The 12,766-nt window shown below is 41.5% G+C and overlaps 1 protein-coding gene across 1 annotated transcript; it reads left to right on the top strand.

The window, feature by feature from the left end:
- The first annotated feature begins 2,798 nt into the window (after positions 1 to 2,798).
- Positions 2,799 to 11,054, top strand: LOC121568251 (trafficking protein particle complex subunit 6b). The gene is made up of 7 exons (XM_041878808.2): positions 2,799 to 2,884; positions 3,131 to 3,222; positions 3,364 to 3,431; positions 3,601 to 3,718; positions 3,832 to 3,915; positions 7,905 to 7,998; positions 10,105 to 11,054. The coding sequence occupies exons 2-7, from the start codon at positions 3,133 to 3,135 to the stop codon at positions 10,134 to 10,136; spliced, it is 486 nt and encodes a 161-aa protein (XP_041734742.1). The 5' UTR covers positions 2,799 to 2,884; positions 3,131 to 3,132; the 3' UTR covers positions 10,137 to 11,054.
- The last annotated feature ends 1,712 nt before the right edge of the window (positions 11,055 to 12,766 follow it).

The following is a 12,766-nucleotide window of genomic DNA, read 5'->3' as shown; positions in this document are numbered from 1 at the left end:
GAGATGAACGAACTTTGGTGCTAAAAGTGCAAATCAATCCCAGAACAACAGCAAAGGACCTTGTGAAGATGCTGGAGGAAACAGGTACAAAAGTATCTATATCCACAGTAAAACGAGTCCTATATCGATATAACCTGAACGGCCGCTCAGCAAGGAAGAAGCCACTGCTCCAAAACCGCCATAAAAAAGCCAGACTACGGTTTGCTAAAGCACATGGGGACAAAGATCATACTTTTTGGACAAATGTCCTCTGGTCTGATGAAACAAAAATAGAACTGTTTGGCCATAATGACCATCGTTATGTTTGGAGGAAAAAGGGGTACGCTTGCAAGCCGAAGAACACCATCCCAACCGTGAAGCACGGGGGTGGCAGCATTTGTGGGCAGAACTGAAAAAGTGTGTGCGAGCAAGGAGGCCTACAAACCTGACTCAGTTACACCAGCTCTGTCAGGAGGAATGGTCCAAAAGTCACCCAACTTATTGTGAGAAGCTTGTGGAAGGCTACCCAAAACGTTTGACCCAAGTTAAACAATTTAATGCTACCAAATACTAATTGACCCACTGGGAATGTGATGAAAGAAATAAAAGCTTAAATAAATCATTCTCTCTACTATTATTCTGTCATTTCACATTCTTAAAATAAAGTGTTGATCCGAACTGACCTAAGACAGGGAATTTTTACTAGGATTAAATGTCAGGAATTGTGAAAAACTGAGTTTAAATGTATTTGGCTAAGGTGTATGTAAACTTCCGACTTCAACTGTATATGGACGAGCAATGACAGAGCAGCATGGACTAAGATACAATAAAATATTATAGAATACAGTATATAGATATGAGATGAGTAATGCAAGATATGTAAACATTATTAAAGTGACTAGTGTTCCATTTCTTAAAGTGGCCAGTGATTTCTAATCTATGTCTGTAGGTAGCAGCCTCTAGTGTGGTAGTGATGGCTATTTAACAGTCTGATGGCCTTGAGATAGAAGCTGTTTTTCAGTCTCTCGGTCCCAGCTTTGATGCACCTGTACTGACCTCGCCTTCTGGATGATAGTGGGGTGAACAGGCAGTGGCTCGGGTGGTTGATGTCCTTGATTATATTTTTGGCCTCCCTGTGACATCGTGTGCTGTAGGTGTCCTGGAGGGCGGGTAGTTTGCCCCCGGTAATACCCCCGGTAAGACCGCACCACCCTCTGGAGAGCCCTGCGGTTGCGGGCGGTGCAGTTGCCGTACCAGGCAGTGATACAGCCCGACAGGATGCTCTCAATTGTGCATCTGTAAAAGTTGTGCATCTGTAAAAGTGCCAAGCATGTAGCGTCATACCCAAGAAGACTCGAGGATGTAATTGCTGCCAAAGGTGCTTCAAAAAAGTACTGAGTAACAGTTCTGAATACTTAAGTGAATGTGATATATTCGTTTTAGTTTTCTTATACATTTGCAAAAACTTCTAAACCTGTTTTTGCTTCGTCATTATGGGGTATTGTGTGTCGATTGATGAGGGGGAAAAAAACAATTTAATTAATTTTAGAATAAGGTTGTAACGTAACAAAATGTGGAAAAAGTCAAGGGGTCTGACTACTTTCCGAATGCACTGTATATAAAACACAGGAAAATCACGTTTTTGAGCTCACTGGGACTTTAAGACAATGTTCCACCTCTCTCCAAAAGTCATTTTAATACATGACATCCAGTTTCAATCATAACTTGTATCAAGTCCATTGATATAGTTATTTAGTGTAATTATTTGATGCACCTTGACATTAAACCTAGTCAAAATGAGTACAATAGAAAGAGGCATACTTGTGATAATAGTCTTATTTATGGGCTGAAACGTGTGTGTGAAAATGTCATTGATACTATTGTACTTTTAAAAGTGAAGAATTAAACATGCAATTTAATGGAGGGACTGGTTTTTATATATTAATTGCAAATCTCATCAGTAGCTTTAGCCATTTTGGAATTAGAAATGCATGTTGCAATGTCCAATGTAGGCCTACTTCAAAAGTAAAATATGATGTACATCTACTTCAAATGCAAGCTGTTTTTGCAGGACAATTCTTTGTGCACCCTTTTTCAGCCTCATTCTCCAAGATCTCCAAACTGTTTTGTAGTGTACTCTAATAATGCTAAGCAATACCAGAAGCCTGAATACCAATTTACTTGTATCATAACATTGAAGCTGTAATAAAAGGTAGCCTAAAACGAGAAGATATTCAATACATTTTTACATTTTAGTCATTTAGCAGACGCTCTTATCCAGAGCGACTTACAGTTAATGAGTGCATACATGTTCATACTGACCCCCCGTGGGAATCGTACCCACAACCCTGGCGTTGCAAGCGCCATGCTCTACCAACTGAGCTACACGGGGCCTTAATAAAATATATTTTGTGAAAATATGCATTAGAGTTAAACCTGTCAAAATGTTCATTAGAGAGTATGAAAATGTATGCACTCACTAACTGTAAATCGCTCTGGATAAGAGCGTCTGCTAAATGACTAAAATTTAAATGTTAAACCTGTCAAATTAAAAGGACATGCATTGAAATTATGTGCTGCTCTTAAAATATGAATTAGGGAATTTCACATAAACTGTGAAGGGTGTGAGCTGAATGAAGAAACAAACTATGTGCATTGTTGTCCTAGCTGGTGACCCTATTCATCAATTAAACGTTTCTGATCATGTTTTCTTCTTAACAAAACACTAAATACAAATGTTTAGCCTTTTCTCTTGTAATCAGTCATCCAATCAAACTATTTATGTCCTTCGGCACGCCTAAGCAAAGTTGTACGTCCTTCGCAGATTCCGTAGTCAGGAAGTAACGCTTTGTTTACATCGTGAGGTTTTCAGGGGAAAATAACTCAAACCAGAGCTGTAAAATAGGTAATTTGTTGGATTTACATGTGTTAGTAATATGTAATCATATTGATTGCACATAGATAGCAAAGGATATTTCAATTCAGAAGAAAACATTGCCCGCAGTTTGAAGCACTAGCTAACGTTAGTTACAGTAGCTAAATGTTCTCCCCCACTGTACCAGGATCATTTAGCTAGCATGTTCTATACGTTTGTCAGTCAGCTAGAGAACGTTGCCTAGCTTTTTGTATTAAGATTTTGATTTTATTTCAGACATGGCCGACGACGTACTCTTTGAGTTCCTCCACATGGAGATGGTGTCCCATATTTACAAAGACCAAGCCTCGAGAGGGGAAATGGACAAGGTAGGTTAAGCTCGTAACGTCACACATGACAGCCACTTGACATACCCACTCAACATTGTTTGAAAGATTGGTCATCATCAAAAGGTGTGTTTGTTGAATCCATTATTGGCACATTTAGCTATTTATGTTTTCTTTCCACAGGATAGGGCCACTTGTGTGTCCACTCTGGAAGGCATGGGCTTCAGAGTAGGACAGGGGCTTATCGAAAGGTAGGACAACAGTTTTCACTATTGCATATGCCCAGTTGTACTGTATTTCAGTTTGACCTAAGTTCCACCTTTAAGTACTTTGGTATCAGTTTACCTGATTGAAATGTTGTTACCTGAATGACATCCTCAATATATGTAGGCTAACATTGTGTGTTTTCTGACAATCCAGATTTACAAAAGATTCGCCCAGCTTCAAAGATGACTTGGATGTCATGAAATTCATCTGTAAAGACTTCTGGATAAATGTCTTCAGAAAGCAAATTGACAACCTTAGGACAAACCACCAGGTGTGCCCATATTTGAAAGATACTTTAGTTCAGGAATACAGCTGCTGATGTACCACACTACCCATGGCCTTCCTCTCTAATATTCATGGTCTTTCTTTCTTGTTTCTACACAGGGTACTTATGTTTTACAAGACAACAAGTTTGCACTCTTGACACCGTTTTCCAGCGGGAAGCAGTACCTTGAGGAAGCTCCGAAAGTAAGACATCCAATCATTTTTAAAAAGTAGACTCTAGAAACGACTCTAAAAATTGTCGTTTCTAGTTCTACAACAGTGGTCTCAGAGAAACTACGTCTGGTAAGACGAGGGGATGGGCTGTGTGTCTATTTGTCAATAACAGCTGGTGCGCGATGTCTAATATTAAAGAAGTCTCGAAGGTATTTCTCGCCTGAGGTAGAGTACCTTATGATTTTTACATTTACATTTACATTTACGTCATTTAGCAGACGCTCTTATCCAGAGCGACTTACAGTTAGTGAATACATATTTTTTTATACTGGCCCCCCGTGGGAATCGAACCCACAACCCTGGCGTTGCAAACGCCATGCTCTATCAACTAAGCTACATCCCATGATAAGCTGTAGACCACACTATCTACCAAGAGTTCTCATCTATATTATTCGTAGCCGTCTATTTACCACCACAAACCGATGCTGGCAATAAGACCGCACTCAACAAGCTGTATAAGGCCATAAGCAAACAAGAAAATGCTTATCCAGAAGCGTCTCTCCTAGTGCCCGGGGACTTTAATGCAGGCAAACTTAAATCCATTTTACCTAATTTCTACCAGCATGGCACATGTGCAACCAGAAGAAAAAAAACTCTAGACCACCTTTACTCCATACACAGAGACGCAAAGCTCTCCCTCGCCCTCCATTTGGCAAATCTGACCATAATTCTATCCTCCTGATTCCTGCTTACAAGCAAAAACTAAAGCAGGAAGTACCAGTGACTAGCTCAATATGGACGTGGTCAGATGACGCAGATGCTACGATACATTACTGTTTTGCTAGCACAGACTGGAATATGTTCCGGGATTCATCCAATGGCATTGAGGAGTATACCACCTCAGTCATCGGCTTCATCAATAAGTGCATCGACGACGTCGTCCCCACAGTGACCGTACGTACATATCCCAACCAGAAGCCATGGATTACAGGCTAAATCCGCATCGAGCTAAAGGCTAGAGCTGCCGCTTTCAAGGAGCGGGACACTAATCCGGACGCTTATAAGAAATCCCGCTACGCCCTCAGACGAACCATCAAACAGGCAAAGCGTCAATACAGGATTAAGATTGAATCCTACTACACTGGATCTGATGCTCGTTGGATGTGGCAGGGCTTGAAAACTATTACGGACTACAAAGGGAAACCCAGCCGCGAGCTGCCCAGTGACGCGAGCCTACCAGATGAGCTAAATGCCTTTTATGCTCGCTTCGAGGCAAGCAACACTGAAGCATGCATGAGAGCACCAGCTATTCCGGACGACTGTGTGATAACGCTCTCGGTAGCTGATGTGAGCAAGACCTTTAAACATGTCAACATTCACAAAGCCGCGGGGTCAGATGGATTACCAGGACGTGTACTCAACAGCATCATCCCGGATACCCTAGACCCACTCCAATTCGCATATCGCCCTAACAGATCCATAGATGATGCAATCGCACTCCACACTGTCCTTTCCCACCTGGACAAAAGAAACACCTATGTGAGAAAGCTGTTCAATGACTACAGCTCAGCGTTCAACACCATAGTGCCCACAAAGCTCATCACTAAGCTAAGAAACCTGGGACTAAACACCTCCCTCTGCAACTGGATCCTGGACTTCCTGGCGGGCCGCCCCCAGGTGGTAAGGGTAGGCAACAACACGTCTGCCACGCTGATCCTCAATACTGGGGCCCCTCAGGGGTGCGTGCTTAGTCCCCTCCTGTACTCCGTTCACCTACAACTGCATGGCCAAACACAACTCCAACACCATCATTAAGTTTACTGACGACACAACAGTGGTAGGCCTGATTAACGATGAGAGCCTATAGGGAGGGGGTCAGAGACCTGACAACAACCTTTTCCTCAATGTGAGCAAGACAAAGGAGCTGATTGTGGACTACAGGAAAAGGCGGGCCGAACAGTCCCCCATTAACATCGACGGGGCTGTAGTGGAGCGGGTCGAGAGTTCCTTGGTGTCCACATTACCAACAAACTATCATGGTCCAAACACACCAAGACAGTCGTGAAGAGGGCACGACAAAACCTTTTCCCCCTCAGGAGACTGAAAAGATTTGGCATGCGTCCCCAGATCCTCAAAAAGTTATACAGCTGCACCATCAAGAGCATCCGGACCAGTTGCATCACTGCCTGGTATGGTAACTGCCTGGCTTCTGACCGTAAGGCGCTAAAGAGAGTAGTGCGTATGGCCCAGTACATCACTGGGGCCAAGCTTCCTGCCATCCAGGACCTATATACTAGGCGGTGTCAGATTAAAGCCACAAAAATGGTCTAAGACTCCAGTCATCCAAGTCTGTTCTCTCTGCTACCGCATGGCAAGCAGTACCAGAGTGCCAAGTCTAGGACCAAAAGGCTCCTTAACAGCTTCTACCCCGAAGCAATAAGACTGCTGAACAATTAATCAAATGGCCACCTGGACTATTTACATTGACACCCCCCCCTTTCCATTTGTATTTACACTGCTGCTACCCACTGTCTATTATCTATGTACAGTTGAAGTCAGAAGTTTACATACACTTAGGTTGGAGTCATTAAAACTCATTTTTCAACCACTCCACACATTTCTTGTTAACAAACTATAGTTTTGGCAAGTTGGTTAGGACATCTACTTTGTGCATGACACAAGTAATATTTCCAACAATTGTTTACAGACAGATTATTTCACTTATAATTCACTGTATCACAATTCCAGTGGGTCAGAAGTTTACATACAATTAGTTGACTGTGCCTTTAAACAGCTTGGAAAATTCCAGAAAATTATGTCATGGCTTTAGAAGCTTCTGATAGGCTAATTGACATCATTTGAGTCAATTGGAGGTGTCCTTGTGGCAGCATCATGCTGTGGGGGTGCTTTGGTGCAGGAGGGAGTGGTGCACTTCACAAAATAGATGGCATCATGAGGAAAGAAAACGATGTGTATATATTGAAGCAACATCTCAAGACATCAGTCATGAAGTTAAAGCTTGGTCGCAAATGGGTCTTCCAAATGGACAATGACCCCAACCATACTTCCAAAGTTGTGGCAAAATGGCTTAAGGACAACAAAGTCAAGGTATTGGAGTGGCCATCACAAACCCTGACCTCAATCCTATAGAACATTTGTGGGCAGAACTGAAAAAGCATGTGCGAGCAAGGAGGCCTACAAACCTGACTCAGTTACACCAGCTCTGTCAGAAGGAATGGGCCAAAATTCACCCAAATTATTGTGGGAAGCTTGTGGAAGGCTACCCAAAACGTTTGACCCAAATTAAACAATTTAAAGGCAATGCTACCAAATACTAATTGAGTTTATGTAAACTTCTGACCCACTGGGAATGTGAAATAAAAGCTGAAATAAATCATTCTCTCTACTATTATTCTGACATTTTACATTCTTAAAATAATGTGGTGATCCTAACTGACCTAAAACAGGGAATCTTTACTAGGATTAAATGTCAGGAATTGTGAAAAACTGAGTTTAAATGTATTTGGCTAAGGTGTATGTAAACTTCCTACTTCAACTGTATAGTCACTTTACCCCTACCTACATGTACAAATTACCTCTACTAACCTGTACCACCGCACATTGACTCGGTACCGGTACCCCCTGTATATAGCCTTGTTATTTTATTGTGTTACTTTTTATTATTTTAAGTGCTTTTAAGTAAGCATTTCATGGTAAGGTCTACACCTGTTGTATTCGGTGTATGTGACAAATAAAGTTTGATTTGATTTAAATCCTGGTTCTGGGGACCTAGGATGGGAACACATTTTTTTCCAGCCCGGCACTAACGCCAAGTTAAACTTGATAAGTTAAAGTATGCATGTTAGTACTTGGATGGAACGAATGCTTGTACACCCTGTTTGTCCCTAGGTTTAGCATTATTCTAGAATATTCAGCCAAATAAATTGAAATATAGGCCTTTAGTGATTTAACTCAGAAGCAAATGTTCAGCCATAACGGTCTGGTGTGTTTCACCACAGTATCTTGCATACTCCTGTGGATTGGTGAGAGGAGCTTTGTCTAACCTGGGAATGGACTGCGTGGTGACAGCTGAGATCTCCCTAATGGCCTCATGTGAGTCTCTTTTATCATCTTCATTTATCATATACCATCATACCACACCAAACTGTACCGATACTACAGAGGTTTCAAATCAGAGAGTATTCAGTGACAGGCACTTCCTGTAAAGGTTGTTAAGCAGACAGGGCAAGACTTTGGCTAGCTGGTTGTCAATGGGGAAAATGACAAACTCATCCCTTGTTGGTAGGTTTTCTCTCACTCCAAACACATCTAGCTTTGAGACAGTTTCTTAAAGAGCTGAATGTGTCTTCACTATATAGCCGCGAAAGTGACAAGATTATACAATTCCATATTTGTCAAAAACCACTTTTATTTCAAAGGACTGCTGTACTGCACATGCACAGCTTGGCAACTTCAGACGATCTGGTGTTTCTACGTAGTTAGCTTGAAGGACATGACATGCTAAGCTAGCGTTTCAGCGGTTTCTATTGAAACAGCCGTTAGAGGCACCTCTTTCTATATGGGCCCTCTTTGGACACCAACAGCTCTATCAGCTTGGTGCAGAACCTGAAGCACTTCAGTGATTCATTTTCCATTATTAAAGGAGCTACATGTAATATGTTTGTGGCCAGCAAATCTCTTGTCAAATTGACTGGGGGTGAGCCATTTGTATAAGTACTGCGCGCTAACGGATTGTAATCGGTTAGCGTGCCACTCATGCTTAGTTAATTTTACAACAAGAACTGGTCTGTCTTTTGTTGACCAATAAGAAGACTGCACCATTAGAATGCAATTTTGTGTGGGCCCAATACATTTTTTGGGGGAAAGATGTTGTGAAACACTAATTCCACTATTACTGTAGATACACTATACAAATACTTATTTTCCACCATAATTTGCAAATAAATTCATAAAAAATCCTACAATGTGATTTTCTGGATTTTTTTTCCTCATTTTGTCTGTCATAGTTGACGTGTACCTATGATGAAAATTACAGGCCTCTCTCATCTTTTTAAGTGGGAGAACTTGCACAATTGGTGGCTGACTAAATACTTTTTTACTTTTTTCCCCCACTGTATATACAAAAGTATGTGGACACACCTTCAAATTAGTGGATTTGGCTATTTCAGCCACACCCGTTGCTGACAGGTGTATAAAATCGAGCACACCACCATGCAATCTCCATAGACAAACATTGGCAGTAGAATGGCCTTTCTGAAGAGCCCAGTGACATTCAACGTAGCACCGTCATAGGATGCCACCTTTCCAACAAGTCAGTTTGTGAAATGTCTGCCGAGCTAGAGCTGCCCCAGGCAACAGTAAGTGCTGTTATTGTGAAGTGGAAACGTCTAGGAGCAACAACGGCTCAGCCGTGAAGTGGTAGGCCACACAAGCTCACAGAACGGGACCACCGAGTGCTGAAGCGGGTAGCGCGTAAAAATTGTCTGTCCTCTGTTGCAATACTCACTACCGAGTTCCAAACTACTTCTGGAAGCAACGTCAACACAAGAACTGTTCGTCGGGAGCTTCATGAAATGGGTTTCCATGGCCAAGCAGCCACACACAAGCTTAAGATCACCATGCGCAATGCCAAGTGTCGGCTTGAGTGGTGTAAAGCTCACCGCCATTGGACTCTGGAGCAGTGGAAACGCGTTCTCTGGAGTGATAAATCACGCTTCACCTTTCCTGTTTCAGCATGACATTGCCCCTGTGCACAAAGCGAGGTCCATACAGAAATTGTTTGTCGAGATTGCTGTGGAAGAACTTGACTGGCCTGCACAGAGTATGAATTGGGACGCCGACTGCGAGCCAGGCCTAATCGCCCATCATCAGTGCCCGACCTCACTAATGCTCTTGTGGCTGAATGGAAGCAAGTCCCCACAGCAATATTCCAACATCTAGTGGAAAGCCTTCCCAGAAGAGTGGAGGCTGTTATAGCCGCAAAGGGGGGACCAACTCCATATTAATGTCCATGATTTTGAGAATGAGATGTTCGTCGAGCAGGTGTCCACATACTTTTGGTCATTTAGTGTATATTAAAGACATTTTCTGAAATTACAATGCAAAAATATGAATGACAAGGTGCATAATATGTGGATACTTTGTCAGACAATGTTTGTCTTTTTAAGTAATATTACCACCTTTTGTGGTCCCACACAGGTAAATTTCAGGTCGTGATTCAGAAGATTTGAATTGGATCCACCTCTTTATGATGGTATGTTCATCTTTGGCAATAAAATAATGTGAATGTCAACCTTAAGGTCCTTAAATGTCATCACATTGAAGGTGGTTTACTACATATTGTTTTTGTATTAAAATGTTTATTTATTTTCCTTTTTAGAAAGCAATAGTACATGGTAAAGAATTACACACTTGGTAAAGAATAGTACATGGTAAAGAATTACAAAAAACATAATCCTCTATTTAATTGTCTTTATCTGATTATTTTGTATCCTGTCTTTGTATATTAACTACAATTTTTCTTCAGTGTGACAGTTGTGAAGGTATTGCAGCTGGTTTGTTGTATGTATCATCTCTGTTCTTGAGGGAAACCAAATACGAATTGCATTTTTATTCTCAAATGATTTTCATACTTATCCCATGTCATTTCATTGGCTCTTTGTTGACTGTATTTGCTGAAAGCAACAACAAATAGTTAAATAGTAACTTTTTTCTGCCACTAGAGGGTAGTCTCTGCAAAATACTCTTCTCGACAGCATGCCTGTCTCGACAGCATGCCTGAATGGAATCAGAGTGCATTTTCCTTTTAAAAGAGAGTCAAGTTGAACAGTACAGCAGTGATATCCAGCTCTCCAGTTGTCTCTTTCAAACTTTGTGAGTCATGTTATTATCTTGGGATATGATCTGTCTGCTTTACCTTGCATCAAAAGCAATACATTTAAGACCTGGATTGAAAATATTGTTTGTACAAAATAATACTTTAAAGGGGAAATCTGCAGTTGCTACATCCATTTTTGGACTTATAAATTAATGATATGTACCTAATTTGATTCTTTAAGAATATATCTTATAAATGCCTAATGAGCTTAGTTCAACTGTTGTACCCCTTACAGAACCCAAAATATAAGCTTATTTTACTCCAGTGTTTGTAAATTTACATTTACATTTACATTTTAGTCATTTAGCAGACGCTCTTGTCCAGAGCGACTTACAGTTAGTGAATACATATTTTTTTATACTGGCCCCCCGTGGGAATCGAACCCACAACCCTGGCGTTGCAAACGCCATGCTCTATCAACTGAGCTACATCCCTGCCGGCCATTCCCTCCCCTACCCTGGACGACGCTGGGCCAATTGTGCGCCGCCCATGAGTCTCCCGGTCGCGGCCGGCTGCGACAGAGCCTGGATTCGAACCAGGATCTCTAGTGGCACAGTTAGCACTGCGATGCAGTGCCTTAAATAAAGTATATGTTAACACACACTATATAGCCTCAAAACTTGGTTAAAACTATAATTTGGGATGGACAGTCCTTGCATCCATAGCTCTGTCTATGAATTTCAGAGTGGTTACATTTCTCCAGCCCATCCCTCAGCTTTTTACCGAAACAGGGGCTGGGAGGAGGCTTTGTTATTGTTACAACTGCTGATTGCCGCTTTAAAACACTATTTGAAAAATGTTTGATCAAGTTTGGTAATACTTCATGAAAACAGGAAGTTACCCCATCTCTTACTGTTCCATGTAAATGTTTTATGGATTTAAATGCATAATTCTGTTCTGTTTACGATCAGTGCCTCAGGCTCTAGAAAGGCTTTGTGTTCAGCTTTCAACATTTCAAAGGGAGAGCCACCCACAGCCAAAACCTCTGTGTTTTGTATGAAATTGTGCTGCAATACTAACTGGACAGGATTGATCTATTTGGCACAACTTCGTAATGGTCAAAACTGCATATTGTTTTGAAGACGTGACAACAAATACAGAGCAGCAGAATTAGGCTAGGTTAGATAAATCCTCTTCTAGTTTTTACTTGTCCGGGGACTTTTAAGAGGAAGGAGGATGGACGTAGGCTATGTGACTGGAGTGTGTCCCAGATATCCATTCCCTTGTGATCTTGGCTTCATTCATTTTGACATCAAGCGGAATATTTTACAGTACAAAGCTATTTGTATTCAACATGGAAACCTCTCCCTACCTCTGATGATAGGTTTTATACCCTTTTCAAAGACCCTGTCCTCTTCCTGATTTTGACATATCAGTCAAGTCAGATTTATTAGTGCTCTCTTAAAACAAGCTTTATTAGACTGACATCTGTTATGTAATTCTCTGTAAGATTTTGAATTTGGCTTTGGTTCAGGTAACTTAGAAATGTCCTGCCTTGCCCTTTTAAGGAAAGGCATTCTTAGGATAAAAGGATTTATGTTAGCACCTCCAAAACCAAAACTTGTATTGCTCCCCTCAACATAGCCAAAGGTCGATCATTCCTTCACATTTACACGTCTTAAATCGCCATATCCAAGGACATGGTCACCGCCACCATCCCTTCGCTTAAACACCTTCTTTCCCTTGATGAAAAGAAACAAATACAGAATGCTTTAGCTTTAAACTAAGGTACACAAAGGAGTACGTAGGGCAAAACTACCCGGGTTGAGCCATTCACCGGCTCTCTTTGTGGAGAACTTTTACTTTGCCACAGGGAGAGGTAAATAAATGCTCTGAGCCAGAACTCCAGCTGTCTCACTTCTCCTTTCTAAAGCCATAATAAAGAGGCTGGAGCGAGGTGGTGTCTCCTCCTCCACTCTAAAGCAGAGAATGAACTATGACCAACTTCAAACGCCCCGGCTGGTCTGAATGTATGTTCAAGTA

Source organism: Coregonus clupeaformis, chromosome 6, assembly GCF_020615455.1.
Source record: "Coregonus clupeaformis isolate EN_2021a chromosome 6, ASM2061545v1, whole genome shotgun sequence".
Lineage (NCBI taxonomy): Eukaryota > Metazoa > Chordata > Actinopteri > Salmoniformes > Salmonidae > Coregonus > Coregonus clupeaformis.
This window is presented reverse-complemented; position numbering and strand designations above follow the sequence as displayed.